Genomic DNA, 16,929 nt, shown 5'->3' with positions numbered 1-16,929 from the left:
GGGTGCAGCGAGGAGCCTCCTCTGCAGCTCCCGGGCCTCCGCGCCCCGCCATGCCCACCCCCAACTCTGGGGAGCCCGTTCACTAATCAGCAGTAGAGGCGGCAACTCAGCGTGAGCGGCAGCTTCGCTGCCTGCGGAGGCTCCGCGCGAGCCCCCCGGGATCTTCCAGTTCAAGTCGCCTCCCAGCCAGAAGAGGCTGCGGAGACCTGGCCACAGGGGTCCGGGGCTGCTGGCCCCAGCCTCGCTGCAGGAGGACAATGGGGCTGTCTGTCTGTCTGTCTGTCTGTCTCTCTCTCTCTCTCTGTCACACACACACACACACACCCCCGTTCCCCTTGATCTAGCATTTTGTCACCCCCAGCACTGTTGTGATAGTTCTTCGTTGCTTTATTAGTAATAAGAGGACATATTTACCTAAAAAATCAAATCTGGAATCCGAGAGCGGTCATCCACGTCCAAGGACCGGCCTCAGAGACCAGAGAACGGCCCCCAGAGCACACTGGGCGCCTGGACACCGCCCAGGCGCAGGGTATGGACGCTGACCTGGAAACGGTGCGATGGAACCTTCTTGGCTACCTGGATATTCCCGACCTCTGCCTTCCAGTCCTGCCCCGAGCCGCAGCCGCCCGACCCGCCTCGGGCGGCGGGACTGAGACCTCGGGCGCCCAGACGCCGGCGCCGCGGGGTCCGCAGGCCTGGAACACAGAGGCTCGATGTGTCGGCCTCTCTTTCTCTCGAAGACGCGATGCCAGTGTATCTCTGGCCTTGAATCATCTGTGATGTGGTTACCAAATTCATACACCATCCCAAGAGTGTGGGACTTGTGGGTAGAGATTCTCAGACAATAATTTACAAAGACCAAAGCAGAACAAAGCATCGCGTCTTTTCAGTGAAATAGCATGAATGTTGGAGTCTTTTAAGCTAGATGCCAAAAAATAATAATGATAATTGGTGGTGTGACTCATAACTGTGGCTGCCAAATAGTGTGAGATCCTGGGTGTAGGAACAAGTTCCTTTCCAGGCAGCAGCGCTTTCTTTGGGAAAAAAAAACGTGAATGCTAAGAATATGTCAATGAACTTTTACCTATTCAGCGTGGCACTAGAGCTTGCAAAGGCTTGTTTTCTTCAGCCAGATGCACACACACAAACCCAACAAACGACATGCTGCTATGGTGCAAGTTCTGGGTTTTTATTTTATTGGATCTGTATTTTACCTGGAAACCCACCACGGCCAATACCACGCCCGTGTTTGAAATAATAACGCGATGCCTTTCGTCCGCAGTCGAATCTGCCCGACGACACCTTGGAGAACGGAAAGGCCGCCCCGCAGAAAACGCCCCTGTCTCTCAGCTTCAGCGACCTGCCCAACGGGGACTGCGCGCGCCCCGCCGGCACGGGCTCCGCCAACCCCGAAATCACCATCACCCCCGCCGAGCGGCAGCCCGGCAGCCTGGCCTCCGAGAGCGAGGGCACCGACGACTCGGGCTCCGCCTCCTCCAGCGGCTCCTCGGGGAGCGGCCCAGGGCCCCGGGCCCCGCCGGAGGAGGAGCAGGAGCAGGAGGAGGAGGGCGCCGAGGGGCCGCGGAGCGCGGAGGCCGTGCGCGCGCCCGCCGGCGCCGTGCCCGAGCGCCTGTTCCTGGAGAGGGGCGTGGCCGAGGCGCTCCTGCAGGAGTCGGACGAGGCCTCGGAGCTGAAGCCCGTGGAGCTGGACACGTTCGAAGGCAACATCACGAAGCAGCTGGTGAAGCGGCTCACCTCGGCCGAGGTGCCGGCGGTGGCCGCGGAGAAGCTGCTGTTCGAGGGCTCGGTCAGCGGGGAGTCGGACGGCTGCCGCTCCTTCCTCGACGGGAGCCTGGAGGACGCGTTCCACGGGCTTTTCCTCGCCCTGGAGCCGCACAAGGAGCGGTACAAGGAGTTCCAGGACCTGAACCAAGAAGTCATGCACCTGGATGACATCCTGAAAGTAAGTGCCTTTCCAGGGGGGTCGGGCTGGGCCTGGCAGGGAGAGAGGCCTCGCAGGCCAACCCCCTGTTTAAAGCAGCATCTTTATTTTTCCCCCGTCCCATCGCAGCGTTTATACATATAATCGCCATTTAAATGACATCGATTTTCATCACAGGTAGCAAATACCACTTTTTATTTTCCTGACGACAGATGAACTTAGTGAACGTGACTGGTAGTTAGATTAAGTGCTCCAGAGCAGGGGTGCCCGACCTGCGCCCCCGTGGCCACACGCGGCCTGGGAAGGCTGCGAATGCGGCCCGACACAAAATCGTAAATTTCCGTGAAGCGTGATGAGGGGTGTGTGTGTGTGTGTCTGTGTGTGTGATTCCGTGTCGCGTTGTAGTTAATGTGTGGCCCAGGGACACCAAAAGGTTGGACATCCTCCGTGTGTAAACCTCTTCAGTCCCAGAGTTGTTCATCCCAAATGTGCGCTGGTGGCACCTGGGTGACCTCGCTGAGAGGTGACGCCGGAAACGCGCGCCCGGGTTGAAGTCAGAGCGGGCAGCCCTGATGGGCGGCCCCGGGCATCCCTGCCTACCCCTTCCCCACACCCAGTTTTAAATAACACCGCCCAGGAAGAGGGCGCGTGAATTGCGGTCCTGAACCCCACTTCTTGTGTCCTCCTGTTCGCTCGGATTAATGTCCCCTTAGAGGAGACCTGGGATCCTTTTCCCTGAAAGAGCCGTTGTTTGAGGACCTCTTCTGGAAGCTAGATTGGCTTCCAAGTGAAGGGCCTGGGGCCTGCGGGGAGCCGGCCGCGGGGCGCCGCTGTACCCCGTGTGTGGCGGTCCTCAGATGCAGCGTCCCCGATGCTCCGGGAGGGCATTTCCTTGGTCCCGCGGGCCTGGCTCTGGAAGGGAGCCGTGCCCGGGGCCGGCGACAACCCTGCCCTGCCTGCCCAGGGCTCCGTGTGCTCGTGACGGACGGATCCTCTGCCGGCACAGCCTCCGCGAGGCAGGGAAGGGCGCACGGACTCGGCGCTCTGTGAAACCCAGCCAAGGCCGCCGCCGCTCAGGACTTGCGCTCGGAGGCCACTTGTTCAGAATCCCGGGGAGAGCACTCTGTCATCGCCGCTGCTCCTGTCTGCGCCGCTACCTGCTTTGCTCAGGGGGCCGCCGTGCCCGATGCCGAAAGCTAGGACGCACCAGCCGCACCTAAAGCCGGCGCCTCACAGAGCGGCGGCGGCCAGGCCACCAGCAAACAGGGCGCGAGCCCCCTGTTCGTGTTAGAAACACCCGGCGGTGACGGATCTCTCTCGAGTGTTGTTTCACCCTGCTGTCCTTCCCAAACCGCCCTGCTGCTGGAACCCTTCACGGCCCCTTCTTTGTGGCGGTCACTGTTTAAACCCATTCACATTGTGCACGGCTGGGTGCTGCTGGTAACAGGTGCAGGAGAGAGGACCGCGGAAGTGGGGAGCGGCGCCCCCCCCCCCCCGCCCGCCGCGCCCGAGGCGGGACGGGCCTCGCGTTGCGGCCCGAGGCAGGTGCTCTGTCTCCAGCCAGAGTTAAACCAGCGGCTGGACGGAGCTTTCTCTTTTCCCCTTCACGTTCCTAGGAAGCTCACCACCTTGAGGATGAGCAAGTAGACGCTGCCGCCTCTCGGACGGAGATCGCTGAGGGCCAGTGAGCAGCTCTGGTGGCACAGCCGGTCCGCTCTGTGGCCCTGGGGTGTCATGCGCAGGGCCCGGCGGGGCCTGCCTGGCACTCAGACGTCGGCAAGGAGCGCCACCTGCCTGCACGGAGGACTCTTAGTTCTTCCCACTCACAGGACTTGCCCCTCCACCCCGCCCCGGCACCCCCCTCTGCACTGGGAAGAGCGTCTGTCCGCCTCCGTGCCCGCGGCCGCGGGCCTTATTCTGTCTGTGATGTGTGAGTCTGTCCAGCACCGCAGGGGCCTCCAGGCCGCCAGCCTGTCCCCGTGGTCCCTGGCCCGGTCACGGAGGTGACGGGACACGCTTCCTCACAGGCCAGGCTGCCTCTCCTGGCGCCCGGCCTTCCATGTCTTCTCCGCGCGCGAGGACAGTTAGACGCTGTGACTGTAAATGAGTGTGCAGGGCCGCGCCCCCGGGGAGCGTGGGCGAGCGAGTGCAGCTGCCTCTGCTCTGGAGCCGTCGTGCGGGTCCTGCCGAGCCGGGCGTGGCCGCGCGGAAGGAGAGACTGGCCCGCGGCCCTCGCTGCGCCCGCCACCTTCTCCGCGTGTGTTTGGTTGTGCTTCACGCGGGGCTGAGCTCTCGGCAGAGAGACATGGCAGCCCCGCTTCCCAGGGCTGTTTGGTTGTCATATATGTTCTATTTTTTTAAGTTTTTATTATAAAAATTTCAAACAGAAGTCACACGAACATGTGACAGGCTCCTGCTCCACCTCCCGCCCCCACCCCGGCTGCCGCCGTGCCCGACCCGTGGCCAACATCATCGTCTGTTCTCCCTGCTCACTCCCCTTGGCGCTGCTGCTTTGGAACAAATCCCAGTTATTGTGTCATTTGATCCCTGGTTGTCCTTTTTTTAATAGGAGGATTGTAAATGGGTTTTTTAATGCCAATGAAATAAAATAAAACAAAAGCTTAAAACAAAGACCTGTCGGGTGGAGCGAGCGCCATGTTTCTTCCCCCCCGTCCGGGGGCGCGGGGCTGACGGCGTCCCCCCGGGGGTGCTGACGGCGCCGGTGCCCTGCCTCCGCAGTGCAAGCCCTCCGGGAGCCGCAGCTCGCCGTCCAGCCTGAGTCTGACGGTGGAGAGCGCGCTAGAGAGCTTCGACTTCCTGAACACGTCCGACTTCGACGAGGACGAGGAGGATGCTGACGAGGGGGGCCCGGCTGGAGGAGGCGCCGACTCCGTGTTCTCAGACACAGAGACCGAGAAAAGCAGGTGGGTGTCGCTGGGCCTCCGTCTGCGGTCTGTGGTCCCCGAGCTGCGCGGGGCTGCCCCGCCCTCCCTGCCCGTCCCTGCGGCCGGGCGTTCCCGCAGGGCCCTGAGCTCATCCGTGCCTGCCGAGGCCAGGCTCGCCCGCACACGTTGCCGTAGAACAGAAGGGAGCGTGGCTGATGAGGCGGGTTTCAGAGCCTCGTGACGGAGACGCTATGCAACTGGCTCTGCGGGCACGGTCGCTCCGTGCGTGCGAGGCGGGTTGGAGGTCACAGAGAACTCCGGGCGCAGCTGGTGTGTGTGACCTGTTCTCACAGTGGGCAGGCCGGCGCCCGGGCTGAGTGCGGACGTCGCTCCTGCAAGGCCGGTGGCGGCTGCGGGGACCTTGGGCGGCCGTGGCGAGCTGACTGGGGCCCGTGTGTCGCCCCCTCCCGCCCCACAGTTACAGGCCGGCGCACCCGGAGGCCAGGGTGCACGTGAGCGAGGCGCTGACCGAGGACACGGGCGTCGGGACAAGCGTGGCCGGCAGCCCCCTCCCGCTGACCTCGGGCAACGAGAGCCTGGACATCGCCATCGTGCGGCACCTGCAGCACTGCACCCAGCTCGTGCAGGTACGGCTGCCGCCGGCGTCTGCGGCGTTGGGCGCGGGGCGTGCTGCTCCCTCGAGCCCTGCCAGGGAAGCGGGAGCCCAGCAACCACGGGTGGTTCCGCTGGTCAGAGCGTCGTCCTGGGCACCAAAAGGTTGCGGTTCAGTTCCCGGTCAGGGCACACACCTGGGCTGTGGGTTCGAGCCCCAGTCAGGGCGCATAGAGGAGGCGACCGATAGATTTTTTCTCTCACATTGATCTCTCTCTTTCTCTCTCTTTCTCTCTTTAAAATTAATGGAAACATATCCTCAGGGAGGGTTTTTTTTAAAAAAACTTTTTTTTTTGAACTCTGGCGGGTGTGCCCGTCCTGCGACCCTGGGTTTCCCGTCTTAAAACCCAGCTCCCAGACGTCACGCGCCAGTGGGAACAACGTGGTCCGCTCACTCCAGAACCATCTGATAACAGATGGGAATAGTGTGATTAAGCAAAGAAAGGAATTTGCTTTCTGCCCCCTACAAATGGCGTCTGGAAGCCGGCCTTGCTGCACACACGCTTCCGTGAAGGCCTCCCGTGAGCTTCCCACCGCCCGGGGGCTAAAAGCCACAGAACAGCGGTCCCCCCACTTGGATAAGTGCTGATCAGCAACGGGACACACGCTGTACAGGCCCTCAGCCTCCCCGTTCGCCGTGGTCTGGGACACCATGGAGCTTATTTTCCTTTCGTATCAAGCTGTTTACCGCTTGCAATTTTGCAACAGTGCAGCCCACATTTTGAAATCCTCCCGTGGCAGGAAGTGTTCCCGCCCCCGCCCACAGGCTCTGGCTCCATCCTTCCTCCTCGCCTGGCGGCTGGGCTTCCGTCTTCCCCCATCCGCACCTGCTCTCCCCGCAGCGCGTGGGACGCGAGGGGAAAGGAACAGAGTGTGCAGGCAAACCGATGATGGTGTCAGGGTGCGGGCCCGTCCAGAGGGTGCAGGCGGAGCAGGAGCCCGGACCGACAGGAAGACGAGGGGTGGGGTGAGGAGGGGCGTCCGGGCGGCCCGCGGTGAGCGGAGCTGCTGCTTCGTCATGCACTTGCGACGGGACGGAGAATTCACTTCCCGTCCCTGACGTGGCCCCCGACGGCTGCCGTGCGCGGGGGGGCTGGTCTCCAGTTACACTCTCGCCCCTTGGTGGCCCCCCCCGCCCCCCGTTGATCTCATCCGTTGACTGTTGGGTTCACAAGTCACGATCCTGAACCAGCCTGGCGAAGGCGCAGTTCTTTTTTCCGGCCCAGATGGGTATGGATTGCTCTTTACTTGTGGCCCTTTGGACGAGACGGTTCTCACAGCTCCTGGTCACTGTCCCCGCTGAGCCTGAGCCTGTGCTGAGGGAGCCACCCGCTCGCCTTTTGCGGGAAGGCGCTCTTCTGTGGGCCGGAGCCGCCCCCTCCTGTGACGGGGTGACGGTCCCCCCCAGACTGCTGGGCGTGCAGCGCTCGGGCGGTGCGTCTCCCGCGATTCGGCCACAGTGCTGGCAACTCCCCTCTCCGCGGCCAGGTCCACACTGGAAAAACAGAAAGACCCTATAAAGAGGAGTGGAGGAGGGAGCGTTAAAGCCTTAACCTTGAAGTCACGCCCGTGCCGGATCAGGGAGGTCGTGTGTTCACTCGGCACAGTCGCAGAGAGATGGAAACGGGCACCGCGTAAGGACCGTAACGCCCGCACTTATGCATAAAGGGCAGCAGTTCAGCCCTGACCGGTGTGGCTCAGTGGGTTGCAAAGTCCTGTTTGTTTTCGAGTCCAGACGCCTCAGGCAGGACAGGACAGTGGCCCAGGTGTGTGCGCGGCAGCCCTGCCCGCGAGGGGCGCGGGGCGCAGAGGGGGCCCCGTGCTGCCTTCCTCGGGCCCTTCCTCCCCTCCTGACCTGCGTGTGAGGGGGCCACTTACTGCGTAGGGGGCCTTGGTCGCTGTGCCGCAGTTTCTCAGCTGTAACATGGGGTCGTGGGGTCGCTGGGAGGGAGCGCGTGAACTTGCACAGGCCCAGGGCTCTGACCGGCACCTCGTCCGTGAGCTCTCGCGGTTACAGCGAGAGAGGTCGATCGCGGTCCTGACTGGTAACACAGTGTGCACTTAGCTTTCGGCTTGAAAACAAGGAAATAGGCCCAGGCTGTCAAAAACGACATGTGTGAAGTAAATCTTTTTTGTCTTACACATGGATAGGCAACCTAAACGTGCCCTCCACGTTTAAGAGGGTTTGCGGGTCTACCGTGGCCTGGCAGCCACACTGCTGAAAATTCCAGAATTTATATATAGGCATTAAAAAAAAAACCCAAAACTTAAAGCAGCAGAAGCTGTCTGAGTTCATCAGGAACGGGGAGCATTATTGCAGGGGAAGCGGGGGCAGGAGGGAGAAGGGCGGGCGGGCGGGCGGGCGGGCGCTGCAGACCTCGTGACGGAGATAGTGCTTTCGTTTGTTTTCTCAGCAAATCGTTTTCTCCAGCAAAACCCCCTTTGTGGCGAAAAATCTCTTAGAGAAGCTTTCTAGGCAGATCCAAGTGATGGAGAAGCTTGCAGCCGTCAGCGACGAGAACATAGGGCACATCGATTCTGTCGTGGAAGGTGAGTCCCGGCGAGGCCACCGCCGCCCGCGTCTGCGGGGACCCACCAGCCCCGCCGCCACTGTGCCTGCTCACTGCTCGGTCACGACAAGTAGCAGAGAAGCGTTCGGAGAGCAGGGGCGCCAGGGCCTGTCCCCACAGCCGTGTGGCCGCGTTAGCGCCTGCTTAGCACCTGCTTCAGCTTTCGGGTCAAACCACACCCACCCCTTGTCCCCCGGGGGTCCCCACACCCGGCGGACAGACATGAGTGGACAACCAGAACCAGAGCCACCTCCAGGAAGTGTCACGTCTGCCCGTGCAGTTCCGTTTGGGGACACAGGACCGGGGCTGTCCTCACGCCACAGAGCTGCCTAAGGCAACTCCCACGGTGGCCGAGGGTCAAATGCAAGATGCTCCCCAACCCAACGGGTCCCGTGGCCTTTGTGAGGGTCCCTGGGTCAGCAAGTTTTAGGTTGAAACCTGTCCCAGGAAGATGCCTTTGAACTTGTGTGGCCTGGTGACAGGGCCCTTTGGTAACAATGAGAATCCACGTGGCCCTCACGTTGGCTGTGCGGCAGGAACAGCAGAGCGGGGACCTGCCACGCAGGTCCTCTCTGGGGGAGCCGGGGTGGGTTGGGGGTCTCCCTGTGCCCTCTGTCTCCTGCATCCGACCTGCCAGAGCAAGAGGACGTCGGCAGGTGTCACGAAAAGGGGCGGGTCGGTGCTCTGTCCCGTGCGTGTGTGCACTGTGGCGTCACAGCACACGAGAGGAGGGGCCTCTGTCACAGAAGGCCAACAGCTTGGCTTGCCACCCAAGCTGCGCGAGCTCCTCCTGCGATTTCTGTGTCCTTTGGGCCACCTGCTGCTGCTGACCACCAGTCTTTAAAAAAAATACAAAAATGAAACCCAGCCCCGGCTGGTGTGGCTCAGTGGATTTAGCGCCCGCCTACGAACCAGAGTGTCGCTGGATTGATTCCCAGTCGGGGCGCAGGCCTAGGTTGCAGGCCAGGTGCCCAGGAGGGGGCGTGCGAGAGGCAGCCACACAGGGATGTCTCCCTCCCTCTCCCTTCCTCCCTTCCCCTCTCTCTAAAAATTAAAAACAAAACAAAACAAAAGGCCCGCAGCAAGGCCTCCCCGCCCCGACACAGGCCCCTCCACCTGCCTCACCGGCTCGCCCTCTTCCCCAGCCGTCCCCGAGCTCCACAAAAAGCCGTCGCTGCTCTCGTTCTGGACCCAGTGCTGCGGCCCGGCAGGCGCGTACCACAGCTCGGCCGCCAGGGTGGTCCGGCAGCTGGAGGCCAGCTTCGCCACGGCCGTCAACAGGGAGCACCCCGGACTCGCAGATCCAGGTGAGCCAGCGCGAGGGAGGACAGCGCTTGGTCCCAGGTCCCCGTCCCTCCCCCCGGCAGCCGGCCCTGACCCAGGGCTTCCCTGCCCCAGAAAGCACCGTCCGCTCAGTGGGATCCAAGAAAAAGACCAGACTCGCTCCAATTCGGACTCCAGCAGAGACTTGGAAAAGCACTGTAGTTCTGTGTTGCTCTGTGGGCACATCACCAACACGGGACTGTCCCTGGGCATCGCTAAATAAAGCCCCCCGTCCCCGCGCCCCACATCCAGCTATCCCGCTCCTCAGTACTCGAGAGAAGTGCACGCGTGGGCCCGCCAAGCAGGGACATGCCTCAGAGTCTGTAGCAGCTTCGTAGACAAGCCAGACAGGAAACAGCTCCCGCGCCCACCGATGAGGGAACGGATAAACTAGCACATTCGCGCTCTGGGGCGTCGCGTGGCGCGGCTGCAGAGGAATAAGTTACTGGCGCAGGCTCCGCGTTGCATGAATCTCGCAGACACTCTGACGAGTGGAGTGAGTCAGACCCCGAAGCGTTTGCTGTGTAATTTCATCGAAACGGGGGCCGGGAACAGGCCAGGCTGACCTGTGGGTGGGAAGGGGCACAGGGCACCCGCGGGGCCCAGCTGAGACCTGGATCCCCAGCGCAGTGCCGTCACGCAGGTGTGTAAGGACGCACAGGTCGTCGGCTGCACCCTGAGGGTTAGGCCACGTGCGTACGTCCCTCTGTCCTATTCCACAGCAAGAAAATGAAAGAACGCATGAACGAACAAACACATGGTCGTGTTTCTTAAAAGCCACTTCGCTGCTTCTTCTGAACAGTGTTCCGGACGCTGGTGTCCCAGATCCTGGACCGGGCGGAGCCCCTGCTGCCCTCCAGCCTGTCCTCAGAGGTCATCACTGTGTTCCAGTACCACAGCTACTTCACCAGCCACGGCGTGAGCGACCTGCAGAGCTACCTGCACCAGCTGGCCCAGCAAGGTGGGGCCTGCTCTTGGGAGACGCGCCACAGTGGATTGATGAGGGGTGGCCTCTAGTCTGCTGTCGGTCATAGGTTTCAGCTGCGTTTTTACGAGGGTAGGTACTTATAAAACAGTGAAGTGAGAAGATCATCTACAGCAGGAGAAACAGGAGATGAAAACAAACAAAAAAATACTCCCGCGCGCATCCGCTGTGACGGGGCTGCTGCTCTGTCGCTGGAACGGGGAGGTAGCTTAAGTGCCGCGTCTGCAAGGGCCCCACACGCCTGCCCCTGTGCCTCTGCGGCCTGCAGGAGCCCGTCCTGGGGATCGAGGTCGGGGCTCGCCCCCTTCCTGGCTGCGGGACAGAGTTTGTCCAAATGGGACCCAAGTCCTGTTTTCCGTCAGACGTCTCCCTACTCCAATTACTACCAGGACCGCCCCGGCGCCCAGCTGGCTGAGCGCCCACAGAGAGAAGGCAGAGGTGGGGTCCTTCGGGGTCTGGGTTTTGCCCGAGCGATGTGACCAAAGAGAAGCTCCCTGTCTCGGGAAGACTGTAACAAGTGTGTGCGTGGCTTTCCGTCACTGTGCGCTCTTGCGTTTGACAATGTAGCTCATCAGTAAGCTAGTCTGTAGCCACCTGTGTGGGAGACCCACGTCCACTTCTCCGCGTATGACCTGCCATTTGCCTTAACCGGGCCACGGGAGGGACTGTCCTGTTCTCACCCGGGGGCAGGGGGCACGCCCGCCGTCACAGGCACCCGGGTCTGTCCCTGCGGACTTGCGGGCCTCGTGCTCCCAGCGGTAATGAGCGCCTTGCGGTTCTCCCCCCTCCAGTCTCGCTGGTGCAGAGCCTGCCGTCGCTGAGGGACGAGAAGCTGCTCCAGGCGGTCGGCGGCCTGGCCGCCCGCAGCCTCCCGGCCCAGCAGGAGGCGCTCAGGACGCTGGCCCTGCTCCTCGCCGGGGGCCACAGCGACGTGAGCCAGGCCGTGCGGCTCCACCTGGCCGAGGCCGCCCGCAACGAGCACTTCCGGGAGAAGGTAGGCGGGGCCGCGGCCGGCGCGTCCCCAGCGGCGCCCTTTCCCGTCGCCCGCTACGCCTGTGTTGCCATTTTTCTTCTATAACATCATTTGCTTCTGCTTATTACTAGTATCTCCTCTCTAAGGCAGTTTTTTGACGTTGAAACTTATTTTTTCAATGAGGGTTGGCATTCAGTATTTATGTTAGTTTCAGGTGTACAGCATAGTGCTTAGCTATTTGTATAACTTGCGAAGTCATCGCCCGGTAAGTGCCCACCTGGCACCGTACACAGCGCTTACGTTATTATTCGCTGTATTTCTTATGTGGTACATGACATCCCCATGAAAAACCATATTATAATAGCTAAGTGTCTGTAAATCCAGCCCCCAGACAAAACTGCTAATAATTTAGTGCATAGTAACGCAGGTTCCTCCGTTTTCTACGCTAAGACGTAATTACTGTTTCTCTTCAATGAGGTCACACTGTCCTGTTGTGTCCCTGACTTTTTAAATGTCACGTAATCAAGGCTGATCCCGTGCAGAGCACACTGGTCTTCATTCTCTTTGTCGGGTTCCTGGCTTCCCAGCGCCTGGATAGCCCATACTGTATTTCCTCCTTCCATTCGTACGGGCGTTTGTGGAGTTCCCAACTCGGAAAAACGTCGCAGTGAACCTACGTGTGTGTCCTAATAGTGGTTTGGGGCCAGGTCGTCAGACTGAGGGGTCAAAGGGCTGGGAGCATTTTAACTTGAGAGTCCGTCACTCCAGCTGCTGGGGACGGGGCGACGCATGTCTCCCGCAGCGTGAACTCAGCCGCCCTGGCGGGTCAGCAGGCGCCCGAGCTCCCCGCGTGCTCCTGGGCAGGCCGGCGGCTCGGCCCTCGGGCGGCTCCAGACGGTTTGGCAGCCACTCGGAAAACTTAAGTTACGTCGACCTTCCGGCCAGCTCAGGAAAAGTAAACGCGGGCCCCTCTTGGGCTGGGAAGGGTCAAACGTGGAACTCGGAGAAGAGTTTCCGTTTCCTGCAGCATCGCTAGGCGGGGGTGCGGGGGCCGTCTGAGCACTCAGGACAGGGTAGTCCCTTCTGATGCCAGGCGAGGCTTCAAAGCGTGGGCTTCACGTTGTTCTTTCTGCCAAGCCCAGGTCCTGCAGGGGAGTTAGCTCCGACGCCATCTCTGCGGGCCGGCTACCCTCAGCCCCTCTGAAAAGACAGGGGTGCCACCACATTCCATAACTGTCACCCTGTAATTCCAGGGCATTCTTGTCACCCCAGAAAGAAGCCGGGTCCCCACAGCAGCCCGCTGCCCCGCCCTCTGCCCGTGGCCTGCCCTGAGTCCCACGCGAACGGAATCCCTCCGTGCGTGGCCTTTGTCTCTCTCCGCCCTGAGCTCGGCATGTCGTCAAGGCTCACCCACGTGGCGGCAGGTGTCCGCGCACCGTTCCCTTTGTCCCTTGTAGGGAGAGGCCACATTGTCTTTATTCAGCAGCAGATGGGCACTTGGGTTGTTTCCACTCCTCGCTCTTATGAATATTATAATAATAATAACGATGTCCCATTTCCCTCGGCCTCCTACCTGGTTACCATCAGTGGGTCCTTGGTCTCCAGGGCGAGTGGCTCTCTCCCTGAACCCACCGAGCACCGTGTAGCTTTCTTCTGAGATAAGGCCACCCTGGCATCGCTACTAGACCTGGGGGCCTCTGAGAAGCTGGACTCATAATTTTGCATCTTCCAGGTTCATATTCCCCGGAGTCCATGACCTGGGACAATATAAGGGCTCAGAGTATTGAATTTTTTTTTAAATCTCTTAATAAACAAGAATTGTGACGGACTTCTTTGCTCTGAAGGTCGTGCAGAGTGTCTGGGTTCACCTGTAGCCTGTGTTGGGCAGTAAAAGTGATACAAACGCCTAAAGCGGCCACCAAGCCTGTGCTCACCCTGTCCTCCCTCCTGCCCAGGCCGTGCTCTATTACTGCGAAGCCCTGAGCGCGCCGGACGTGCAGCTGCAGAAGGCAGCGTGCCTGGCCCTGCGCAGCCTGCAGGTGAGGCCGGTGCTGGCCGGGCTGGGGCGCGGGGGCGGGGCGGGGGGCGGGGCCGGGGGTGGGGCAGGCCCGGGCGCGGGTCTGCTTTAGGCCTGGCCCGTGTGCCTGGCCTAGCGGCTCTGCTCGGGTTCTTGGCACTGAGCATTAGTTTCCTTTTAAACAGTGACTAAACGTGAGTTTGTTTGTCGTTTGGGAACAATTATGTTCTAGCTCGCCTCCGGGTCGGTACTGGAAAGGTGGGTCTCACCCCAAAAGAGAGAGGAGGGGATGACGCACCAGTTTGCACTGCGCACAGGCAAGCCGGGCCTCACGGACTTTGCAGAGGACTGAAATCCGGTGCGCCTGCCGGCGTCAGCGCCCCAGCCGGGCCCGCGGCGGCCTTTGTCAAGCAGCCCCGCCCGGCCCGGGTCAGAGGCGGGCAGGCCTGAGTGCCAAGCGCTAACGAGAGGCCACGGAGAGCACCCCACGGGGACGCGTGCCTCTCTCGGGCGTCAGGGTCCCACGTTTGGCCGCCCCGAGTCACAAAGAAATTAGACCAATCACTCCCGAGAGAGGCATGAGAAGGCCACACCGCGGCCTGGCTACCGTCAGGGGCAGGTGCAGGGGACCAGGGCGGGGGACAAGGACAAGCGCCTCAGAGGAGAGGCTCGCGGCCGGGGACGAAGCACAGCTCTGGGAAGTTGCGCTGCCTCGTTACTTGGTCAAACACGGGCCTTTCCGTGGCCAAAGAGCCCATGGTGACGGCTCGCCCTTTGGACGCCCAGTCGTCGGGGCGGTGGCCGAGGGCACGGCGGCCTCTGTGTGATCTTTCGCTTCCGGGCTGCGCAGGTCATGGTAAAAGCTACAGTTCTAGCCTCTGGCTCCTCCCAAGTCCAGGCCGGGGGGAAGGGGGATCCTCCGGGCTGAATGAAGGACCCTCTCTAAACCCTGCATGGCCCCAGCTCCCGGGGCCCCACGCCAGAGGGCGAGAAAACCAGGGTGGGCGCAGGGCTCCTCCCCCACCCCAGCCCCCGGGCACGGGCCGGAGAGCCCGAGGCTCTAGACGCAGGGGCCCTGGGCGTGAGCCCCGTCTCCGGGACCTGGCCACGCCACGTTCCGGCCCCGCCCCACCACCTCTGCGCCGCGAGCCCAGCTTCTCCCAGGGAGTAAAACGCTAGCCTGTTACCCCAGTCAGCTCCTCCGAGTCGTAGCCAGAGCCTGCGATTGGGAGCCGCTTCCCCTCCGCAAGTTCTCCCTGGGTGACAGCATTTCCCTGCGCCGTGTCCCCGCCTGGTGTCCCCGCCGGGTCTGTCATCCAGCCTGCTCTTCGGTATTGCCACGAGGAGGCACCCCAGACTCCACCCACCGCTCCCCACCCCCAGTCTCCTGGATCTGGCAGGACCCCGCAGCCACCTCCCAGCAGCGACCCCCCTCGTCCTCTTCCTCCCACTCGCGTCCTGTGAACCCGCATTCCGGAACAGCCCCCACTTTCCCCCTGCGCGGTTCCTGGGCCCCAGCATCCTTCCTCCCAGTCTCTGCCTCCCTGGACTCCGAACTCCCATCCGTGCCTCCTCTCCACCAGGATGTGAATGCTCATAATAAACACACATCCTTCTCCAAACGCTTATGTGGCTCCCCGTGATCTCGGTACGAGCACCAACCCTTCCTGTGGCCTCCGAGACCCTTGACCTGGCTCTGTCTGTCACCCACTGTTCCCACAGCCGAGAATTTATTTCTTTCTCCAACACCCCCAAACACACACACACAGAGACCACCACCACATGCTGCAAAGGAACAGGGCTAATTTTTCTAAGATGCTCCTTCCTCCAGGAAGTCTTCCCTGATCACACCTGGTCGTGTTTGGCCCTCACACCCTGACTCAGCCTGTCGTTCATTGTGGTAGTTACTGTGGTGGTTTAACAACCTGTCCCTCCCCAAGACTGCAAAGTCCTCAGGGCCAGGACTGAGTGGTGTCTGCTGCTGACCAGCCACCACACCGCCCCCCAACCCGCCCCGTGCCTGTGAGCTGCCTGGTGCAGAGAGAGCTCAACAGTGAGGGATAAACGGGACAATTCCCATCCTTGACCTTTATTCTTCTCCAGATTGGCTAAATAAGAAGCTAAATGTTAAAGAGTTGCTTTGGAGACAGAGAGATACAGGGAAAAGCATGGATTCTACTGCAGAAAGACAGGCTAGCGCTCCGCTCCTCTGTGCCCAGGTTCCCCCGAGAAATGAGGGGTTTAGCAGGTCAGAGCACCTGCAAGTGCGGACCTGGGCCCCAACCCAGGACCTTCATCCCAGGGCACCTTGGAGGGGCACCCAGGGACCTGTACGCGGGCCCCTGACACCGAGCTGGGCCGGAAGTCCCCACGGGCTCTGAAACGCTAAGTCTCATGGGGCCCTAACAAGCATGTCAGGACGCGCTGTTGACTGGCTGCCTTCTCCCTGCAGGCCACGGAAAGCATTAAAATGCTGGTGACACTGTGCCAGTCCAACGCTGAAGACATCAGAAACGTGGCCTCGGAAACCCTCCTGTCTCTGGGTGAGTGTCTGGTTTTGTTTTTGTTTTTATAGGATGGTTTGCATGGAGGTCCTCAGCTGTCATAGCCCCTAGTTCCGGTTGGAAGAAAGCCACCATGGTGTGACTCCGGTAGCTTAACAAGGTCACGGAGATGCCCTGGCGTCTATCATCGCTGTGAACGTCACCTCGTTAGCGTTTTTCCTGGGTGACCGTTTAACGAAACTCCATACTGGGCTTGAGTGTATCGCCACGGGCACAGAAATCGTAGCCAGCATGCTCATTTAAAGGACAACAGTTAGTCCTTATGGCGTAGAAATTATTTGCTTCCCTAAAAACATGCCCAAGGTACTCTTAGTTTGAGCTTCATTTACGTTCTGGAAGAACCATGAGGGAAGCCAGGTGTTCATGACGTGCAGCCACCCCTCAGGTCTCTGCAGCGCGACCTTGGCAGGCGACGCCGTCCAGCGAGTCAGCCCAGCCGCGCAGGCGGCAGCGTGGGAGGAACCGCCCGCCCGCTCCGCTGGGCGCTCGGCCCGGGCCCGGCCCTCTGGTGCACGCAGCTCACAGTCCCGAGGCCCCGGGCCCGGCTCCCCTTCCGGGGGCTCTGCCCTCGTGGGAGTGAGGCGTCAACTCCCGAACGGCTGCTAAGAGGTTATTTCTGACACAGTTTTGGGAGGCTCCCTTTCCAGACACCGCAGTAGACTGTAAATCTACCGCATTTCTCTTTTCATATTTTTTTTTAAGATTTTGATCTGTTCTTAGGGAGAGGGGGAGGGAGGGAGAAAAGAGAGAGGGAAACATCTGTGTATGGGTGCCTCTCACGCGCCCCCTACTGGGGACCTGGCCTGCACCCTGACTGGGAATCGAACCGGCGACCCTTTGGGTCGCAGGCTGGTGCTCAGTCCACGGAGCCACACCAGCCAGGGCTCACCCCTTCACACCCTTCACGCCTCTGGCCTTAGCTCTTCTAAACATCACCCAGAAACAACGTAATTAACGGTCGCAGAGGATGCCCTTTCCCTGCCTCTCGTCTGCCTCAG

The 16,929-nt window shown here is 61.0% G+C and overlaps 1 protein-coding gene across 1 annotated transcript in view; it reads left to right on the top strand.

Annotated features, from left to right (window-relative positions):
- Positions 1 to 16,929, top strand: part of RIPOR2 (RHO family interacting cell polarization regulator 2) — a 76,759-nt gene that overhangs the window by 59,440 nt on the left and 390 nt on the right. The window contains exons 13-21 of the mRNA XM_054565040.1: positions 1,283 to 1,963; positions 4,682 to 4,866; positions 5,306 to 5,474; positions 7,914 to 8,049; positions 9,215 to 9,376; positions 10,195 to 10,353; positions 11,169 to 11,371; positions 13,306 to 13,389; positions 15,820 to 15,910. Coding sequence (XP_054421015.1) covers positions 1,283 to 1,963; positions 4,682 to 4,866; positions 5,306 to 5,474; positions 7,914 to 8,049; positions 9,215 to 9,376; positions 10,195 to 10,353; positions 11,169 to 11,371; positions 13,306 to 13,389; positions 15,820 to 15,910 — 1,870 coding nt within the window. The remainder of the gene's footprint in view (positions 1 to 1,282; positions 1,964 to 4,681; positions 4,867 to 5,305; positions 5,475 to 7,913; positions 8,050 to 9,214; positions 9,377 to 10,194; positions 10,354 to 11,168; positions 11,372 to 13,305; positions 13,390 to 15,819; positions 15,911 to 16,929) is intronic.

The sequence above is a fragment of the Pteronotus mesoamericanus genome, unplaced genomic scaffold (genome assembly GCF_021234165.1).
Source record: "Pteronotus mesoamericanus isolate MK-2021 breed Mesoamerican mustached bat unplaced genomic scaffold, CSHL_Meso_final scaffold_99, whole genome shotgun sequence".
Classification (NCBI taxonomy): Eukaryota; Metazoa; Chordata; class Mammalia; order Chiroptera; family Mormoopidae; genus Pteronotus; species Pteronotus mesoamericanus.
Note: the sequence above shows the minus strand (reverse complement) of the source record. Positions and strands in the feature narration are given on the sequence as shown.